Here is a 22,057-nt window from a genome sequence, read left to right as displayed (position 1 = left end):
GGAATGCCGTGTTGGTGAAGGGAACTTTTGTATCAAGCACAGCAGCATGTTTAAAACATTATTTTCTACTCACCGGAGGTTGGGACTTGTTGGGATGGAGATGAGGCTCTTTTCTCTGCTCAAGACTCAGTCTGTGTTCAGCAGAATGAGCGTGAAAGTCATAGTGGAGAGAACTCAAACTGGGAGATCTGGGACTGAGGTTGGCTATTATCTCAGGAACACTGAACACTTCACTTCTCTGGGCTTCAAATTACTTACTTATCTGCAGGAGAGTTTGAAATGGATAATGTTTAAAGGCCCTTGGAGCTTCAGAATTCTTGGGTCCTATGGTTGCATTCTGCTGTGCTGGCAAAATACGTCTTAAAATGTATTAGCTTTCCACTTTATCTGATTGTTGGCACATGGACCTCCTATTCTGAACAGTAGTAGGAATGAAAGATTACTGTCCTTTAATCCTTTACATCTTCCCTCTCCATCAAATACTCCTGGTTGTTGCTGTTGTTTTTCACTCTCCATTCTGGTTTTTCTTATGACGTTCTGATACTAATGCAGGCACACACTGATTGCAAAATAGGCAAGCAAGTGACTCTTTCCTTCTAATTTCACCTCTTTCTCTGTAAGGCCATAACAGACATGGAAAAAGCCCATAGGTCAAGCAGATTGGTACAGTTTCAACTAGTAGAGATAGTGCATTTATGTTTAATTCACTGTGATTTTGCAATCGCATAGTCATAAATATTAATACACATGTTTGAGACCTGTTTCCTTGTATAACAGTTTTTGAGAAAATAAACCAGTGTAGAAAGGCTCTCAGTAAACTCTGAGTGATGACTCTGAACTTGCTCAGTTCGATGTAGTAGTCACTACTTATGTATGACTATTTACATTTTAAATTAAGTTAATTAAATTTAAATAAAATTTGAGCATTAAGATTCAGTTCCTCAGTCAGGCTAGCCACATTTCAAGTGCACCTGTTAGAGCATATATAGAACATTCCCATTTCTTCAGAAAGTTCTATTGGTCAGCTCTTCTCGAAATCCTTATGATTCTTGCAAGTTTCCATATACCACTAAAGGACATAATTTGTCCCTTAAACCTTTTATTTTTCTGCCAATGAGCATCATAATATCAGACTTCTTCACTTCCAAAAGAGCACTAGATTTTCTTTTTCTTTTTTTTTTTTTAAATGGCCAGTTTCCAATAGACCCCATGTGTTCATGCCTCCAGGAAGAGCAGGAGAGTTTATGCAGGGTACACCTTTAAGTAATGCTGCTACAACAAAATGCCCAGGCTGGTAGACATTTTGCCTGGTTCCTGCTGTTGATCCTAACTCTGTGAGTCCTAAACAAAAAGAAATGACCATATGTCATGGACAATCAAGGTATTTTCTGAAGAGCTGAGCTTAATAATCTTTCATCCACAGTTGTCAAGGCCTACTGTCCTATTCCAGATGCCTTTCTGACCGTCCTCGATTTGAGTGGCTCTTGCCGGGGTTGAGATGGAGTTGGGGGAAGTTAATGTCTTTTAGGACAAGAGAAAAGGATGAATTAAATGTCCTTTTACAAATGTCCTTAACAAGTCACATTTCCAGGACCTGAATCACTTTGGGCAGTTTCAGCAAAGGAGAAATAAATATTGTTCTGTGGGAAATGATACATTTGATGTTTGAAGTCTGTTGCCATGTTCTCATGGAGTTGAAGTTTGAAAGGGAGCATCTCTTCAAGTTCTAGGTGTCTTGCGTTTCTTTGACTCTGAAAATTTCAAGAGTTGTGCCATCAGCGCAATTGGCATGTGATGGTCGTGGGGACCGTATTGATTTAGATACATTATTAGATGAAAATGTTTCCATTTCTATAAAGGAGGGAGGCTGAGATGGAAATTCCTCAGATGGCTCCTTGTGGGTTTTGTGTTTTAGGAATACCTTTTCAATGTGTACGGTTTTACGCTATTCTGAAGCAAATACATTACAAATGCATATTTTAAATGGCACTGCAGCTTGGGAGAAATGCAGAAAAACGTAGATGGAAGATATAAAAATGAACTAGAGGGCTGAGGGAGAGAAAACACTTTCTTATTTAACTTTTAATTTTTCTTTTTCAATGACACTGAGCTGGCATATAAGGTGTTCCTCTGGCGTGGATGCATATCAGCTAGATATATTGGCTGGGATTTATTTCCAGAATCCCTGTTTTTCTAGATTGTCAGCAGTTCAAGTAATTATAGAATGTGACTTGAAAATATTAAGTTTTGCGTGGAGAGAAAATAGTTTCACCTGAAGTTCAAAATATTTAAGTCACGACAGCAGACTATGAGGATTATACATACACGTGTGTACCACACCCACTTCTAGTATTTTCTCTAATGTCTTCAGATATAATACATCCATCCTTTCATGATGGAAGAAACTTATCTCAGACTTCTCAGTTAGTTAAGTGGTATAATCTCTTATAAGAACATTACCTAATGTTTGTTCAGTTGCACTGGGTACTTTACCTCTTATTTAATGTATATTATTTCATTTAATATTAAAAACATATAACATAAGTCATTAGAGGTTCATTTTGCAGAAGAATAACATTAAGCACAAACTCAAGTTCAATTTTGGACTTACAGAGAAGCAATGCTCAGTGTGGCTGGGATCTAAACCAGTGTGTCTAATGCTGAGAACAATTTTCTTAAATAATCTAACTCTCTTTAAAGCAAAAACATCCAAAACATCTTGGGCAAAATCCTCAAGATCTCCTGGATTGGTTGGGATTTTCAACTCTTAAGTCTTTTGTTGTCTGATAAGAAACAATGATTGAGGGAGAAAATCATTTTGAAGATTAACTCAGTGGTATCAATAAATAACAGAGACTTCCTACAAAATGATAGTTCTTGCCAGATTTTCTGTATTTATCACTGCTACAAGATGTGATATTTGGGGAAAAAAAGATGCCGTATTTGGTAGGGGGTGATAGCCATCCAGTGGAAACTTCCTATACTCCATTTCGATCTGTGTTTTCAAGAATGAAAAAGCTACACTTATGGATAATGTCAGTACAGGAGATAGACCTATCCATTGTGTTAATACAAAATTACTGCTCCAAGCAATTCAGTTGTCCAAATGCATGTTTTCATGTCATAGCCACAGGAGCATGGGGTTAAGGATGTAGTAGTCTTGAGAGAGTAGCAAATAAGAATCATGTTCATTTGGGATACGTTCCAAAAAGATGCCTTCTTCTGAGTGAACTGATGCACTTTAGAGACTTTAGCAAAGGAAAGTCACCTTAGCCTGGCACCACTGCACCCTTGTTGATTCTCAGGGCTAGCCAGGGTGAGAACAGGTGAGTGTATGTCACCTACAGCCATCCAGCACATCTCTTGTTCCACGAATTGGGTCTGAATGGTTGGGGATGCCTCTCATTAGAATTGACTGCTTTTTTTTTTTTTTTTGCTGTATGCAGGCCTCTCACTGTTGTGGCCTCTCCCGTTGCGGAGCACAGGCTCCGGACGCGCAGGCCCAGCGGCCATGGCTCACGGGCCCAGCCGCTCCGCGGCATGTGGGATCCTCCCGGACCGGGGCACGAACCCGTGCCCCCTGCATCGGCAGGCGGACCCCCAACCACTGCGCCACCAGGGAAGCCCGAATTGACTGCTTTTTGTTGAAATTACGGAGTTTTTGAGCTGAGGCTCACTACATGGGTTTTTGTTTTTGTTTTTGTTTTTGTTTTCAGCTTTTGTTGGGCTCTCTTTCCCCCGTTTATTGCTAGAAATATGTTTCACTCTCTAGCACTTTTAAATTTTTTCTGTTGACATTCTTTGTTAACTGTCAGATTAGGTGGTGACACCAAATGAGCCCCTTGGAAATCTGGGGCAGAGGTACTAGGGTCTGTGCAATTTGGTAGTGCAAGTACTAGGGTCTGTGCAATTTGGTAGTGCAAGTGATATTTAGAATGTATTTACTCTCTATCATGTTACTTTTTTGATAAGTATTGAGGATTGAGGCTAAAAGATGAACAGTGCTTTTTAAAAAATATTTAAATGTTACAAATATATGGGTCTATTTTCTTTATGAGCTTTATTCTTCTCTTTGTTTCTCTCTCTGATCTTCACTTTTTCTCTTTTGCTTATTTTTCTACGTGTTTAGCCCAAAGCAGCTCATTGTTCTCTTATTAGATAATTTTTACCCGCCCCCCCACCCCTCCCATTTTCTCCTTCTTAGAGAAAAGATGTATGCTCAGGGTGTATCATATGGAGACGAGAAACCATCTACTTTCACTAGTATTTTCCAAAGGGCCAAGATCAGTCATAGGCAGAGAAAATCCCACGTGTACCTGAATGTCTTCACATATGTCAGAGTAACCATTTAACTAGCTCCAGATAATTTTCATGTTAAAATGTTGTCATCTCTTGAATAGTTTTTTCTTTTGTCTTTCACATCCACCCACTGTCATTGCCTCCAATCCCCTACTCTAAGAGTGCAAAGCAAGGAAAGGAAATGGCAGATCTACTGCGGAAAGAGGATACAGGCCCCTGCAACCATGAAACAAGAATAGTGGCTCAAAGGCAGAGGTTGGGAGTGACACCTTAAGAGTCCAGTGCTCAAGAGCACAAGGGCCCGAGTCCTGAGAAGTGTGGACGTGGGTATTGGCCTGGAGTGATGAGCGGCGTATAGTGACTGTGCTAGTTTGCTTGTTGGTTGCAGAAAGGATGATTCACTGAGCTGGCTATTAGGTAAATCACAAGAACCATGAAACTTGTTCTGGTGCTAAGCAAAGCCTCTCTCTAAGTGAAGCAGTTGAGCCCAGTTGACTTTGCTAAGAATCCCTGAGGTGATGGATGATGACCGCCCTATGAAAAGGACTGGGGCACTGCCCCTTCTCAGGGGGCAGACCAGAGAGGAGTGGCCAGCAGCACAGCAGGGTCAGTGGACATCTGTTCTGCTTAGTTTCCTGAAGGGACTCAGGTTGAAGATGGGAGTCATCAGTTCTTGACCCTTAAGCCCTCACTCCCTGCAGGTGATGAAGTGCATTTATACCAGAACAAACCAAAAGAGCCCATACTTTTCCTCCCACGTCTGTTGTATTTCTTTTCCTTTGTCTCGGAATGTGAGTGGCACCAGGAATAAACTGAGCAGCATCCTGATACGATGCTTGCTTACTAATCCTCTGAAGAGGACTAAGCATCACTTTCTTCAAGTGCCTCTTGGAAATCTGTGAGCGGTTGGTTGGCATCCTGTCATTTCTAAACAGGACAAGTTTACTCTGCACTTTTTATAGGAATAGCATTGAAAAATCATCTGACTTCAAGCCAAAGGTCAGAAACCTAACTAAGAATCACATTACTCTCAGGAAAACCGTGGGATTTTATTTACTGAACAGACAACCTAGTTCTTTAAACAATAGTCCAGCTCAAAGTTAAGACATTTATTTATTAACATTGGTCAAACTCTGCATCATGTCTCTCAAAATATATTTTCTCATATTATTATTCTGAAATACCTCAGAGAACATGTGTCTGTAGATAGACAGACATACATTGTGAGGAGAGAAAATAAGTGTGCTGTGTTCGTTTCACAACTTGAAATTATCTACGGGCCTTTGAGTGCTGGACATATAATTTACTGTTTAATTTTGGAAATGAAACATGCACGTATCTTCTATAATGTTAATATCCTTAATATAACTTTTTTTAAAAAGAGCTTTCCCATGCAGTAATAATACTTTCCAAATATCTGTATATCTATCTATCTATCTGTCTAGCTCGCAACATTCTAGGTAGATAAAGCTAGACTGTTTTACAGAAGAGAAAACTGAGGTTCGTGTCTTGATCTTACCTGGTCATTTCACAGAAGATCGAGACTGAAATCCACGGCTACTGCCACTCAGCCATGACTGAGGTTTACATGGTGTGTAAGTGCAAGCCTGTGTGTATAAATGTGTAAAGACATTATCTGTATTATACAGTTTGGGACAGTTTAGAGGGAGGTTCACTATACGTATAAATACTACATACAGTCTTTTCCTATATGTAGAGTAGTTTGGAGGGAGCCAGATTACAGTGATTTGGTTCCTTCCATCAGCACCTTGGCCTCCTATCAGGAGCAGAATTAGGCCCAGTTTCTGGAGACTCCCTTTGTTGCTTCTAGATCCACCTTTAGTAGGAGCAGTCACATTAGCACTCTCCCTGGGGGAAGTTGTAGGGCATACTTGAAGGCCAGAGCCTGGTTGTGTACAATGAATCTTCTTGGTGTATTTCCTGTGTCTTATTAATCTTAAGATTTCTAGAGAACAAATGTATGGACACCAAGGGGGTAAAGTGGTGGGGGAAGGTGGCGGTGGTGGGATGAATTGGGAGATTGGGATTGACATATACACACTAATATGTATAAAATAGATAACTAATAAGAACCTGCTGTATAAAAAATAAAATTCAAAAATTCAAAAAATAAAAATGGTCAATAGAATGAACTGAAATTTCAACAGAGAACATATACAAATGACCAAAAAAAATAAAAAAGATTTCTGCTAGTGGAGAGGCCGTGAGTGTGTCACCATGACTTCAGGGAAGGTGGAATTGGGGCATAGAGTAGAAAGAGAAGTTGTAGTCTGTTGGTTGAAGATGTTTGGTTTCCAAACTTAAATGCTAGAATGCTGAATTTTTAAGGCGTAGTCTCATTTCAAAGAGAATAAAATGGTATAAAATGACAAGGTGGAAGTGGAAATCATGAAATATGTAAAGGACATAGGACTTTCTTTTTTAAATAAGAGATATCAGTTGTCAGTATCGTAATTGAATATTTCCACGTGTTAAGGGAACAGGGCCACTTAGACTTCTGTAATATGTTTGACTATTAAAATATTTTTGACAAATGTCTTTGACATCAAAATATTTCACCCTGCTGTGCACAGCAACCTTTCATGCATACTGATGACCATCTTTCCGTTATTCAGTATGAAATTCAAAGATGTCCCTTTGTGCTCCTCCGCATTTAGCAGAATTGAATTCTTCATTTGTGCGTATGTGAGGGGGAGGGATTAAACTGAACTATTTGGACAAGAAGTAATACATTGGGTTTCAAGAAATGGAAACCAAATGGCAGTGAGAGTAAACCACTGAAAATACTTCTAGATCAAAAAGATTTTTAAAAAATAATAAAGCATCCTCATCTTTTTTAAGGTTCAGGTGAAAGGAGTCTAACTAAAATTGGAATCAATTGACGAAAAGATAGAGTTTGATGGTCTTACACAGTATTTCACTCAGCCATACTGCCTGTCAGTTCATGAGCTCTGTCTAATAAGGAACAATGAAGAGTTAGTTCTAACTTTTGAAAGGTTTGACTGGGGATGCCAAGACAGAATGGAAATGCCAGTACTGCTCACCACACATGATCAATGAGCGTCACAGTAGACACCTGCTATGAATTGTGGGAAAACACTTTTTTTAAAAACTTAAGAAGAGGAAACTATTTTTTTTTTTTTTAATCAAGAAGAAACATTAGGAACTTCCCTGGTGGCACAGTGGTTAAGAACCCACCTGCCAAGGCAGGGAACACAGGTTCGATCCCTGGTCTGGGAAGATCCCACACGCCACGGAGCAACTAAGCCCGTGCACCACAACTACTGAGCCTACACTCTAGAGCCTGCGAGCCACAACTACTGAGCCCGTGCACCACAACCACTGAGCCCACGTGCCACAGCTACTGAAGCCCACACGCATAGAGCCTGTGCTCTGCAACAAGAGAAGCCACCACCACAATGAGGAACCCATGCACCACAAGGAAGAGTAGCCTCCACTTGCCACAACTAGAGAAAGGCCGCACACAGCAATGAGGACCCAGCACAGCCAAAAATAAATAAAATAAATAAAATAAATAAATTTTGAAAAAAAAGGAGAAACATTAAATTTGTTTTCTCTGCTTTTTGATAATGATAAAGAGACAGCTAAAAATAATAACTCATGGACTGAAATGTTCCAGGAAAAAAAAATGTAGGCATGTATAATGCATGGCCATGAGATACATAGTAAACTCTAGTTATCATTAATTTAATAAATACCTTGACCTTTTGAAGCCTTGAGGAGTTTTCCTTAGAGTTACATCCTCATCTTGATACATTCAGAATAATTCATTACCATTTTAAATAAAGGTCCATTATATATTACTTTATTTCCATTCATTTTATGGCTAAGAAATAATATTGCTATAATGTTAAATTAGTGGTAAAAAGGATTTTTAAAAGCGCTAATACAATGGTGCATTACCAGTCATTTTTAGTGTAATCACATATAATACTTCAGTAATAAACTATAGCCTGCATGAGTTTAAACCTAAAATTACTCCTTACCTCTAGGTAATTCTCTATAAAATCAACCTGGAAAAATCTTATTAGGTTTATTTTATTCCTTTTATGCAAACTTCAAATGGTTACTTTCTAACCTTTCAAAATATTTTTGGAAAATCAAGAAGGGATTAGTAATTTGGACTTTTAGTTTCTAATGTTTGAAAACAAATTTAAACAAAATACTTGAAAAGCAGTCGTGCAAGATGCAGTTTGCATAATTTATATCAGAGTAACAAATATTGTTGTTCTAAATAATATTTACATTATTGATTCAAACAAGCTCCTTTGACTACTCTTGCTTATGTGATGGATGTATTTTTCCTGCTATGAAAAAAAAATATATCAGCACTATGAAGAAACGCAGATGACATTTCAAAAATAATGGTTGAATAGCTCTCTCGTAACTATAATGACATTTTAACTGAGAAGTTCCCAAACTAGAAAAGCTAAAATTCCCATGTCCATCTCTTTTCCCAAGATATCCTCAAATGTGAAAAGCTTTCCTTTTTTTTTTTTTTTAGCACATCTATACCCTCACACATTTACCATTTATTTATTTATCTGTTTTTTGTGATGAGAATTTGTAAGATTTACTCTCTTAGCAAACTTCCAGGTATACAATATAGTATCGTTAACTATAGTCACCATGTACATTAGATCCCTAGAACTTATTCATCTTATAACTGGAAGTTTTTACCCTTTGATCACCTTCACCCATTTGCCCCACTCCCACTGTATCCTCCAATACATTTCTTTATTGACTTGCATTTTGCAACACTTGGGAAGAAAACGCTTATATCAGGGATCTGAGATTGTCTGATACCAAGAAAATCTTTCTCAATAACTATCAGTAAACATAAGAAGAGGATTTTGTATCTAAAGAAATAGAATATGCAAACATTCATCTTTCAAAAATATAATTTTATCAAATAATTTTTAAATCTTTTAATGAAAAATGATCATCCTCTGCCTTATTTCTGCTCTATCTTTAATTTCCACTCTTCAGAGGAAGCCATTTTAATACATTCAATTGTTGTTTAATGTTTTTCCACATTTTAAAATCACTATTAAATTATTAAAATGCTATTTCTTGACTTAGGAGTTTTAGGTTTTATTTATTAACCTCCTAGTGTGGGAAAGGAGGCATTAGCCCTTGGAATCCTTCCACCTTTCTACCCAATGTCCGCTTTCTCTATCCCCAGTAATATTATTTAGTTTCCACTCATATAATCCAGGTGTATTAGCAATCTTGATTTCCCTTTACCATGTAACATACCATATTCACAGGTTCCATGGATTAGGATGTGGACATCGTTGAAAAGCTTTTCTTTAATAACACAGTTGACTTGAAGCCAAACGTAAATCTGATTTTTAAAGATGTTCCTAATGGTCTAAATTTTTTTTAAGATTTATTTATTATTTATTTATTTATTTTACTTTATTTCTGGCTGCATTGGGTCTTAGTTGTGGCACACGGGATCTGCATTGAGGCATGCGGGATCTTTTGTTGCGGCACGAGGGCCTCTCCCTAGTTGTGGCAGGCGGGTTTTCTCTCGCTAGCTGTGGCGGGCAGGCTCCAGGGTACATGGGCTCTGTAGTTGTGGCACACGGGTTCCAGAGCGTGTGGGCTCTGTAGTTGGTGGCATGCGGGCTCTAGTTGAGCCGCGGGAGCTCAGTAGTTGTGGCGTGCGGGTTTAGTTGCCCCACGGCATGTTGGATCTTAGTTCCCAGACCAGGGATCAAACCCGCGTCCCCCGCATGGTAAGGCAGATTCTTTACCACTGGACCACCAGGAAAGTCCCTCTAAATTTGAATTTATGCTCCTACTAGCCAAACTCTCTCCTGTTCTGTTTTATAATTTAAACATTTGTGACTGTATATCTTACTCAGTGATTCTTTGATCTGTCTCTGATGTGATTTATATACAGCTGTGCTAAATTTTCATTCATTCATACATTGAGTCATTTATTCATCCAACCAAATGCCTCCCATATGCCAGGCACGGTTCTAGGCACTAAGGATTCAGGTTTTAAAAAGCAAGGTCCCTACCCACATGGAACTTGCATTCCATCTCTGGTTACTACGCTGAAATCTCACTCTAAATGATTTTCTGCCTAAAGAAGAATTTAGTCTGAAGCAAATTCACCTTATGCTCATGAATCCAAAAGTTCACATTCTTAGACCATTTCATTTCTAAATGAACATGTATAGATGATTAGCAACAAATAAAAGAAATATATCTATATATTTGCAGTCAGCAAATCATTTCATTGACTAGAGTTTATCAGGTTTACAGAGCTTGGGGCTATTAGAAAAGGCTTAATTAGTATTGATACTATCAGCGTTTGTACTTAAGTTAATATCCTAATTTTACATGCTACATAAAAAACAATACAACAACATCTAAGTGTTTGAAAATGTTGGGAAGCTTTAAAAAAGCTTTTTTTTTAAAAAAAATTGGATATCACTGTAGTACACCTGTAACGTATAATATTGTACATTAACTATATGTCAATTAAGAAGAAAGGAAAGAAAACAATATAATAACATCTAAGTGGTTGAAGATGTTGGGAAGCTTTAAAAAAGCTCCTAGAAAAAAAAAGAAAGAAAAAAGAAAAGCTCCTGGAGAATTTTTCTCGTTTACAGCGACTTGTAGCTATTCATGCTAGTATTGTCAGACTTTATAGCGTAATAAGTAACTGAAGTGACCTGTGACTGTGCTCCACCAAAATATATTTAATTTCTCTACTGTAAATGACCTCTTCATTATAAAGTGCAAATTTACTCTGTTCTGATGTTAATATGTCACATTCGCACTTCCAAATTGCTATATTTTATTACATCTTAATTTTGGTGGAAAACGTTTGCATTGATATTGAAGATGATATGATGCAGATTTTTTGTTCTTTATCCTGAGGTGTGAGGCCCTCCAGCCCACTGAGTACAACAGAAGCAGAGAGAGACTGAATCACTTCTCTGCAAGGATGTGAATAGGCTGTTTGATGCCTGTGGCTTAGTGGGTGAATCTATAAACTGGAGTCAAAAGATTTAGCGAGGGATGGTTTCTATATCTGTGAAAGAGGCAAAAAATATTTGCTTTTCATACATCAGAGTTTTTTTGCAAGGATGAGTAAGATAATGATATCACTTTGCAGAAATTATATACAATTCTAGAAGCTATAACTGGTATTATTTCAGTTTTCTGGTTTTGTCTGCTCCCCAGTTATTATTATACTTTATGTATGTGCATTTAAGGAAACAATGCTTCTCATCAAGATTTGAATTATACAGTTAAACTGCTCCTTTGTTTTCAAAGTGCTGTTTGCTTATTTTGGAGCTAATGATGAGATTCCCTTAATTACTGGTCACCTTAATTGCTGGTCATATTAAACAACAGATGCTGTGACATGGCTTCCCAATGACTGGATACATACTGAACCCAGAGTAATACATCAGACATGAGAGACACTTTAATGACAGCCGTAAATTACAACTGCTTCTAAACTGGGGAATGAACATTTTAGCACTTCCTCTGGGATGAACCCAAGCCCAAGTCATTCATTGAGTTCCTTGGTGTGCAGTGATGCCCGTGGGAAATTAACAGGGAAGTGGAGCCCTTTCCTGTAATAATACAAAATGATTAAGAGGACCTTAAAAAAATCAATTGACTAATCAATAGTGTATAACTGCTTGGAGCATTTTCCCCATGCTAATCCCCATTAAGTTGTTTAAACTAAATATCTCCAGTTTCCCCCATTACTGAACTGATTTATAAGACATGGTCAAGGATGTCAGAGTCTACTGGAGCCAGATTCCAGAGCATTTGTCATTAAAGAAAGATGGAAGTAATTCGTAGATGGTTCTCTCTCACTACAGATTCAGAAGGCTCTTGAAAGGGAAGATATAAGAGGAAGATATAATAGAAAGTGTTCTCCTAGTTTCCAGACATTGGTGAATTAATGTGGTAATCCCAAATTCTAAGCATGTATAGTTGCTTGAGAATATGGGCAGGGACTTGATTGAATTCAGGAGTGATGGAGGTCAAACTAACTATAGAAAACATCTATACACTATATATTTTCAGGCCTTTAAAAATTTTTTTTAACTTCAGCCATGGTGAACAGCATGCAGCAAACAAGACTCCGAATTCCAAACAACCAAAGGTATTCAAACAACACCTGTGAAGTGACATATTATTACCTACCTGTATATTGCCAGCAATTCTAGTATCAAAACCACGTGTACACTTTTTTTTAAAGTTGAATGCCACTGTGCGGGGGTGGGGAAAACACTAAGAAATAACTTTAAACAGGGGGAAAAACTTTTTTTATTGATATGTTTTACTTTGCTGGCAGACCAGAGCAAAGGTTTTGTGAACATTTAAAAGATGAAAAAGGTGAAGAATCCCAGAAGCGGTTTATCTTGAAGCGAGATAACTCTAGTATTGATAAAGAAGACACTCAGGTTGGTTCTCAAGTTTGAGAGTGGCTGACGTTGTTGTTTTTGAAGGTGGGCTGCCTGATGTTCTTGTCATTCTGTTGTCCCCGCTCCCCCTCCCAAATCTCCCCTGCCTCTGAAACGACTGTCCCCCACCAACCTCCTGCCCCCCTCCCCACTGCCTCCCTCTTTGGCATTCAGTGGGTAGAAAAACACCACATCCTGGTTGCTTCAGCGATGGCTCTGTGTTGGGCTGCATGGGTGGTGCTTGACGCAGGCTCTGCTGCATGTCTTGGGGGGTTGGGATGCCGCAGGCTCCGAGCTGATGGGAAGAGCTTTGTCAGTTGCATTTCCAGGTGTCTGTGTAACTCTGGCAGTCGTTCCCCTCCCTACAGCTTTATCCTTCCGTTGTGCACACATTGAGCTGGATTGTCAATACGGACCGCTGATCAACTGATGTAGCTGTAAACAACAAACCTTGTTATGGTGAGGCCAGGTGGATTTTGCAAACTCTCCTAAAATAAGTCTTCACAACAAAGAACTGAGTTCAGGTTTTAGTCCCCCACCCCTTCCCCTTCCCATGTTTTATCGTCCATGTCAGTTGTCTGCTTGTTTTGCACGAACTGGAGCAGAACGTGTTTTTGGCTTGTGACAAAACATTACATTGTTCTAGAGTAGCCTTACTCATGGGACCTCGACAAGGCTAGAGAGACTTTTCTATTGGTGGAGGGGGTGGGATCCAGGGTGATTAAGAAGAAAACTAAGTAAATGGCAAAAGAAAACAAAATTTTAATGATAAGAGGAACAGTAGAAAGTCATACAAATGTCATTACAGTTACCCTTTATGTCTCTGACAATCAAATAGATTTTTTTTTTTTGGCAATGACTTTGCTTTAGAATGCTGAAAGGTAAGACAATCTGCGTCTCACTCAAGTTATTATTTTAATTACCCACAGTGAGTCACCATGAGCCAGTGTGTGCATTTCTGACGCACTTTTTTTTTTAAAAAAAAACCCGTTCATCATTTGTAGCTCGTTTCCTGCCACCACCATCAAACCACACCATGGCTCGAGTTGACTCTGGAACATGTGCCCGTGTCCTGTACTTAGTGGGTGTTTGTTGAATGGATGGATGGACGTGGTTAGTGCGGGGCGTTTGGGGAGGAACGGCAGGAATAAGATGAGAGGGCAGTGGAGACACAGGAAGTGGCTCAGAGGGAAGAACAGCAGTCCTCATGCTGGATTCTTTGAATTGTTAGATTTCTTGACATCGACCTTAATCAGCAGACAAGCTTTTTGAATTTAGTTCCTCTTTTTATCCCAGACGCAATTCACAGAATAAGTCATTGAGTGAATAAAAATACAAGTTAGGATGCAGAGAAATAGCATCCACATCTTCCATTCTGCCTGTTCCCTTCTTTACCACCTTGCTCTGTTTCTCCGGTCCCCAAGTTTTCAAAGCCATTTCTTCTCTTAGCCATCTTGAACTAGCCACTTCCTCCTTTCTCACCACCATTCTGCCTCCTTTTGGGGAGTCAAAATCACACAGGTTTGCTAAGGAGACAGAGCCCATGGCTCATGACCCATCACATAGCCAACTGACTGAATACCTGAGGCACATTCAGGAGCTTACACTCCAGAAACTCCCATGCTACTTGCATCCAAGCATCCCCTGCCATTGCATGGCACACACACCACACACGCACCCCACCACGGCTTCCTTAGGGACCAGAGGGAGTAAGACTTCTCACGCCCCATTTGCTTAAGTGAACATTTATTATTCTCAGCTGACAGTTTTTCTTAACTGCAGATTTCCAACAGCTCAACTTGGATAACCCTCCTGATTTCTTTTTTCTGTTCAGCAAAACAGAATGCATCCATTTAGAGATGACAGACGAAGTAAATCAATTGAAGAGAGAGAAGAGGAATATCAGAGAGTGAGGGAGAGAATATTTGCACACGATGTGAGTAGTTGTTTTCATTGCCTCTTGAGTGCGGTCCTTCCGTCAGCAGCAAGGCAGCCTCATTCCCCAGACAGGGAGCTGGCAGGGACGAGGGAAGCTGGAGGCAGGGAACAAACCGAAGGGCAGCAAACTAAAGGTGTTTCTGGAAGAGGACCTGCTTCAGGGAAGTGATGGAGGAGGGGCCAAGGGTTTGCATGTGTTCCCTAGGGTATGACCTGTGGGGAAATAGAGATACCATTTTGGTCAATGAAATAGACCGTAAGTACAGAGAGAGGTTGCCAGATTTGCAGAAATCCCTTCACGTTCATATTAGCCAGCAGATACCACGCAGTTGTCTTTTTAAGACCAACATTGTACACAGGAAAGAATTACAGGAAAAGAAAGAAGAGTCGTTGATCTTACACACACAGACACACACACACACACAGATTTTCTGCAATCTTAGCAAGTATGGACATTTTATTATATCAAAGTTAAATAGTGATATTCATCCCCCCCACCCCATTTTCAGATCGAATAGTTCTGTGAACAGTTTTCAAGGATAGAGTCAGAAAACAATTTTTATTGTTCAAATCCCAAAGAAGATGTGGTTGGGTTTTTTTTTTTGTCCTTTTCCTCAGTGTGGCCAGAATTAAATGCAATTAAACTAAATACAAATTAAAAGGTTTTAAAAAACTGGATTTAAATGCAATGAAATGAAAAGGACAAGCTATTGCCATAGTTTTCCCTTCCATGAACTCATCTGGCATCCTCCTAAAATGCTGTGGCCTCTTCTCTCTGCGGAGGTACAGCCGTGAGCACCTTTGTGTAGACTCTCTGCTGCCAGCACCTCTGGCGTTACTAAGTCAGGTGGAGCATCTGACCTCCTGTGTGATTTGCTCCTGGATGTCTTACAAAGCCAGCCTAGCATGGAGGGGGACTGCTCTCCCTAGAGGTGTTAAGCCCAAGCCAGTCTCCCTGATCTCTAGATCCTCTCTGCCTTTCTTAAAACACAATTTTCAGTTGAATAATCTGGCCCAGAGCTTGGGAATTAGAGGAGTGTGAGAGAAGGAGATGGAGGTGGCCATAGTTGGCTGATGTCCAGGTACAATTCTAGAAGATTCTAGAAAATTCTTTTATCATGGTCAGAATTATTGAGGGTGCATAGGACAGTAAGACACATGGTAGACCTTTCCTTATGTTTGCTGGATACAAGAATGCAGTAATGAGAGGATCTTTTCTAGTCATGATACTATAATGATACCAACTGTGGACTGGAGGTAGAATGTTACTGTCTGATGACCTTCAAGAAGAGAAATATTTCTGAAGGCTAGTTTATTTTCTATTTGCTCTCTCTCTTTCTCTCTCTCTCTGACACACACACACACACACACACACACACACACACACACACACACACACACACCTTTTCCCTCTTAGTCTGGTTCTGGCAAGTCATATAGTTTATGAATGAGTTGTTACATTGATAAACAAATACTTATCACCCACATAATATACAAACAACATTATTCTTTTTTTTTTCTTGCCAAAGCTGTGCCACATTGCCAGACACTCAAGAGCCAGGTGACAGTAAGTAACGTCACTGATGCATGCCTATGATGGGGGTGACACTTGCCCTGCTGTACTTCTTATGTGTATTCTCGTGGCCATAGGGAGATCGTCAAAGGGAGAAGGGGTCAGCGTGACTCCCTTTACACATTGCATTTCCTTACATCCATCTTAAGGAGATTATTCGTAAGCGACCTGGGTTCCAGGCTAAAGATTGGAGGCAAGGGTTCCTGTTTAAAGCCTCTGTGGCCACATGCTGTATTAACTTTTTTTAACAAGTAAAGGCAGACTTAAATGTGAGAAAGCTTAAATGCAAAGCTATTGTCATAGCCTCTTTATTCCATGAAATCATTCAGCAGCCTTCTCTACAATGCTGTGACTGCTTCTCCCTATGGGAGTGGAGGCATGAGCTCCTTTGATAGGCTGTCACGCCTGGTGGCCAGCACTTCTGGCTTTACTGATTCAGGTGGGAAACTGCCTGTTTCTGATACTGCTTTTCACTTGATCTCCTAGGGCAGTAGTTTTTTAATCAGCATGCTGTACCCAGAGTGTACTCATAAAGGGCTTCAGAGATCAAATAAAATCGCTGATATTACCTGCAAAATACTATGTTCATGAGCACGTGTGCATTTTTCTAAGGATAAGATCTCTAGTGTTTATCATATTCTTATGCTTTCATGATGCTTAAATGAGCCACTTTCCTAGAAGGAAAACAAAATGTCTTTCTCCCTAGTCTGATAGCTCTTGTAGAGACAATGCAGTCATACCACTGGTATTCTCTGTTTTAGCTATTAATATTCCCAAATTTAGCAGCTTAAAAAACAAACAAAAATCTGCTTCTCTCACAGTTTCCATGGGTCAGGAATCTGGGAGTGGCTTAGCTGAGTGATTTCTAAGTGATGACATCAAGGCTTTTCATGAGGTTACAGTCAAGCCGTCAGCTGGGGCTGTACTCATCTGAAGGCTTGGTGAAGTGGTTATCTGCTTCCAAATTCACTTGAGTATCTCCAGGCCTTAGTTCTTTGCTGGCTGTAAGCTGGAGATCTCACTTCCCACATAGTGATGTGGGCTTCTCCATAGACTGACAGGTGTCTTCAGAATGGCAACTAGCTTCCCCCAGAGCAAGTGATCTGAGAGGGAAAGAAAGAATCCCAATTGGAAGCTGCAGTCATTTATAACCTGATCCTGGCAGTGACCTACCTTCCTTTCTGCTGTATTCTGTTGGCACACAGACCAGCCCTGGTGCATGTGGGAGGTGCTACACAAGGCAGGGGTCACCGGGCGCCACCCTGTACTAACGGGATAACACAAACTCAAGGACATAACAGCAATATGAACTTTCTCAAATATATATAGTAACATAAAGACAGGACCCTTTAGGGAACCTTCACCTATGCAATTCCAGATTCCCAAATGATCATTACTGCTGCCCAAATTGTCGAGGTTCACAAGATAATAATGAAAGTATATTAACTCAATTGTAAAACAAATGCAAAGAATCCAGCATAAGGAAATTAAGTTACAGGCATCTAATCTTTTTTTTAGCTGGTCTTTAATTTAGCATCTTCATAATTTAAAAACAGAGGTAATATAACCAGCTTCCTTTGCCAATTATTAAGTAGTGGAGTAGTTCAAACAGGTTCAAATATCGATATACTTAAGTAGGATTTTTTTTTTCTACTTGAAGTTACAATAGAGATTTATAGGAAAATACTTCCTGGTATTTACACTTTAGCAAAATCCAGATTTGTTTTAAAATTAGAAGGGTTCTTGAATATTTTACAAATGTATCTTGGTTTCTAAGGGTGTGTGTGTGTGTGTGTGTGTGTGTGTGTGTGTGTGCGCGCGTGTGCTTTTGTACATAGGTGCACAATCAATATATGCAGATTACTTCGGGGTTTTCTAGAAAAAGTTTTTCAAATATAGTTTGAGAATTTTGGTATCTTGAAATAAGACCAATTTATCTATTATTTGGGAACTAAAATGTTATTTAGAGTACACAACAATTTAGTTCTCAAATAATAAATAAATGTACTTTTGTTGTCAGAAATACTTGAAATATAGCTCTTGTTTCCTTTGGCAAGAATTTCAACTTGTTTTATGATTAATCCTATGCAATGTTGTTCCTTTTAGGAAGGTTAAGTTGATAAAGCAATATATTTGAGAGAGACCTCTTTTGCCTGTAGGGTGATTTCTGAAGGGTATTTATGTATAAATAGGGATTCAGGGAGGACCTCATCTTCAATCTCCTTTGCATGTGCTGGGATTCTTCAGGGAGAGCTGATGATGAGGGTGTGAGGCACCACCTGGCTTGGGGGTGGCCCGTGGAAGAGAATTCTGTAAGCCATCGGCAAAAACGTTTTCCTCCTTTAAAAAAAAAAGACCTTTATTTACATCTGAGAATGCATACACCTGACAGCTCTGAATGCTGGGCTTAATTAATGTGACAATTTTATCTTTCTCTGCTATTAAAATTTGTAAGTTATTAATGCTACTTTATACACACACACACACACATACAGACACACACACACACACATTTTCATCAGTTACTGAATCGTAGCCCATAACTGTCTCTTGTCTTATTTATGAAAATGTGGTAGATGGATGATGAGATGATTTTTTAGGACCTTTCCACAAAAATCAGGCAGATGCTCTGGAGATTGGTTTTGGGGAACATCATCTTTGACTTGCAAGTGACTTATTTTTTAATTCAAAGAGTTTTGGGCTGCTTCACTTTCCCCCAAATGCTATTAGATTAATGAGTCTGAAGAGGTCAGCATGTCTTTGATCAACTCCTTCAAAGAAGTAATTGAGTCTCAGTTATTCAGTACCAGCCAGAACATCCTAAATGTAATTGACCTCTTTTCAACCTCAACAGATGAGAAATAACAAAGTATTAAATTCATCGTGGATATCTGACACAATCTCTCTTTTGTCACATACCCGGACTTGGCTCAAACTTGACTCAAACCGGTAGGGAAACCAAAGTAAAGGAAATAAAGACAATGGGATATTTAGCTTACTTTAAAGAGATCCTCATAGGAATAATGTCAAGGGCACATCATCTGTATTTGTTTCCTTTTATAAAATTAAATGTCAAAATTTTTTAAAAAGATATTTTTCTGAAAAGCTTTTTTCTTAGTTGGCTGTTTTTGCCTTTTGTTTAATAAAATTTTTGCACACTTGATCTTCGGGATGCATGTTAAATGCACAGAGGTTAAAACAGAAATGGTTCGAGAGATGCCCCCATTAGAATGCTCAGACCACTGAGAAAAACATTTATGCCCAATCTAGCCCTTTGGCTTAGTGGAAGGAAATGATTTCTCCAGTAAAATGTAGAAAGAAACCAATATCCTGCTGGCATCTCTGAGCAGTGGTTACATTAGCAGCATTTTTAATTCAAAAATTCAATATTGAAAGGTCATTATTATTTCTTTAGTTTTATTTTATCTTAAAATCAACCTATTAAGTCTCTGTTTATCCCTTTAGCCAGGTGACTTATTCATCATTTAGAAAATCCACACGTATAGTTTTACATTTGTAAATTTACATTTACAAACTTAGTACTTTGAACATGGTTTTATATTAGTTCCTAAACACAGTCGTATTTTAGGACTGTTGCACCATATTTTGTTTAGACTTCTCCTTCTCTGTTTGTTAAAATTTAATTTGACCTGCCTTTCCCGAGCACATAATGATAATGGAATTTTATCTTCCCTAAGTTGTATATTAAACCCAAGATAGCAGAGAAATGCGTGCTAGAGAATGCAAGCTAAGAAGAAAGTCACTGGGTTTTTTGTGTGAAAAACTAAGATATATTAGATGGAGCTTGATATTCTTTCCCAGTTAACTTCATTTTGTTCTCACTTGTTTCCTGAGCACCCTGCTGCCCCCGCCAACTCCCCACCAAGATTGTTTGATAGCATCTCTTCAGTTTGAGAGTCTTGCAGGTCATCTGTTTATGTTGTGAGAGTTCATTGTTGCCAGGTCATAATTTCCAGATTGTGGCTTTACAGCTCTCCCATCCTCAGGTGGATCGTGCCAAGTTTGCACGCTCTGCCTTGATCTGAACTTGTCCTTTTGGCTCCTGATGGCGGCTGCATCTCGGCAGCCCTAGAGGAAACCACTAGCTCAGGACCTGATGCTCACAGGTTTCTCCAGCAGTTTCATTCACAACGTCTCTCTTCTGACCTTGGCGCTACACGGGCTAAATCTATTTGAAACCTGGAGACACCGTGATGGAAAAGAGCTGCATGAGAATGGTTTACACTTCTAACTCTAACCGTTTTTTTTTTTCCTTTTTTTAATTTCCATTTTTTCTGAAAATGGTACATATTTTTCTTAATTCTTTTCCTCTTGGAGGGGAAAAGTAGTTTGAAAAGCAGGCAAGGATTTGGGCTCCCTCAGCATATCCAGAACATCTGATACAATGCTTTTTTTTATTTTTCAGTCAGTTTGCTCCCAGGAAAGCCTTTTTGTGGAAAACAGGTAAAATGAAATTTGCTTTTTCATGTCTTTAGAGGAACAAAGTCTGTCATGTGTCTTGTTTTGCATAGATATACTTATGCCATATATAAGTGTGTGCTTGAATATATGTATAAATAAATACATATATCTATGTGTACACACGTATATATGCACACATATATGTTATTTAGCATGTCTAAAAGCTATTTAACTTTGGGGAAAAATTCCCTCCGTTACTTCCAAACATAAGTTTCAACAGTTTCCTTATTTAAAGTCTCAACTTCTGGTCCTTCCAAAGGTATAATCCTGTTACCTTCCCCAGGCATTAAAAAGTATAAATGTTGAGACAGGAACTTGCAGTTTCATTGGCTTATTGAATAGGCTGCTAAAAGTACTTGTGTATTTGGTGTTATTGGCCTCTTCCTGTGCCCTATCGTTATATGTAGCTACACAGATGATAATTTGAATAGTATTGTTTTATGTTTCTCATTCTAAATAATCTATCTGTCTTCATAAAAGGCTGAACTTGGAAAACTTATCTAAACCGATCTAGATTTATCAGTGTACCTGGCTGGATATTAGTAGAGAAGGTGGTGATTATGACATGAATGTTTTAAAACATTTATACAAAGTCTTGAGTATAAGAGCAGAAGTTCTCAAATGTAGCATGTACCTTTTAAAAATAGTTCTAAACTGATAGAGATATTAAAATGCTCCATTGATTTAATTGCACGTTTTCAAGGGGAGTTAAAGAATTCCTCATTAGCTGTACTGATCACATTAAAATGCATCACAGTGGGCAACTTGGACTGGAAATATGGTAACCATTAAAAGAGTGGTGGCTAATTTCATTTCAGGTGTTGGCTTAATGGGTATCCCTATAAAATAGATTAAAATGGAGGCTATTTGATTAAATTCCAGTACTTAGAGAAAAGTTAAACCTGGCATTCAAGAGGATTGGTTTAAAAAATGCCCTCATTCATAGCAGCAGTTAGAAAACGTCAAGTAACTCCCCTCAACTGAATAACCTCTCGTAGAAGAAGGGATGAAAGTAGTGAACAGGTCTTTACAAGGCATCCAGAAGCATCCTCAAAAACCCATACAGTTTTCAACAGGTATTCCTTTTTTACAGTAAATTAAGAATCCATGAGCTTTAACATCGTAGGGATGTTAAAGCAATCCAAAATTCTATATCCAAAATTGAATTTGGATGTTGGATGCAACATTTGGATGCTGAAGCAGTCCAAAATTCTGTATCCTTACCCAGAGAATGAAGTGAGCATTTAGAATTCAGTTTAGTAGGACATGTCATTCC

The 22,057-nt window shown here is 38.8% G+C and overlaps 1 protein-coding gene across 4 annotated transcripts in view; it reads left to right on the top strand.

The window, feature by feature from the left end:
• Positions 1 to 22,057, top strand: part of ARPP21 (cAMP regulated phosphoprotein 21) — a 164,086-nt gene that overhangs the window by 57,119 nt on the left and 84,910 nt on the right. For 2 of the 4 annotated variants that reach the window (XM_007462712.1, XM_007462710.1), the window contains 3 exons: positions 12,680 to 12,788; positions 14,623 to 14,724; positions 20,726 to 20,763. In XM_007462712.1, coding sequence (XP_007462774.1) covers positions 12,680 to 12,788; positions 14,623 to 14,724; positions 20,726 to 20,763 — 249 coding nt within the window. The remainder of the gene's footprint in view (positions 1 to 12,679; positions 12,789 to 14,622; positions 14,725 to 20,725; positions 20,764 to 22,057) is intronic. The other 2 variants (XM_007462711.1, XM_007462713.1) reach the window with 1 other exon arrangement.

Source organism: Lipotes vexillifer, unplaced genomic scaffold (genome assembly GCF_000442215.2).
Source record: "Lipotes vexillifer unplaced genomic scaffold, Lipotes_vexillifer_v1.1 scaffold539, whole genome shotgun sequence".
In the NCBI taxonomy this organism is placed as follows: Eukaryota; Metazoa; Chordata; class Mammalia; order Artiodactyla; family Lipotidae; genus Lipotes; species Lipotes vexillifer.
The sequence above is the reverse complement of the archived record's forward strand: the minus strand, read 5'-3'. Positions and strand labels throughout refer to the sequence as shown.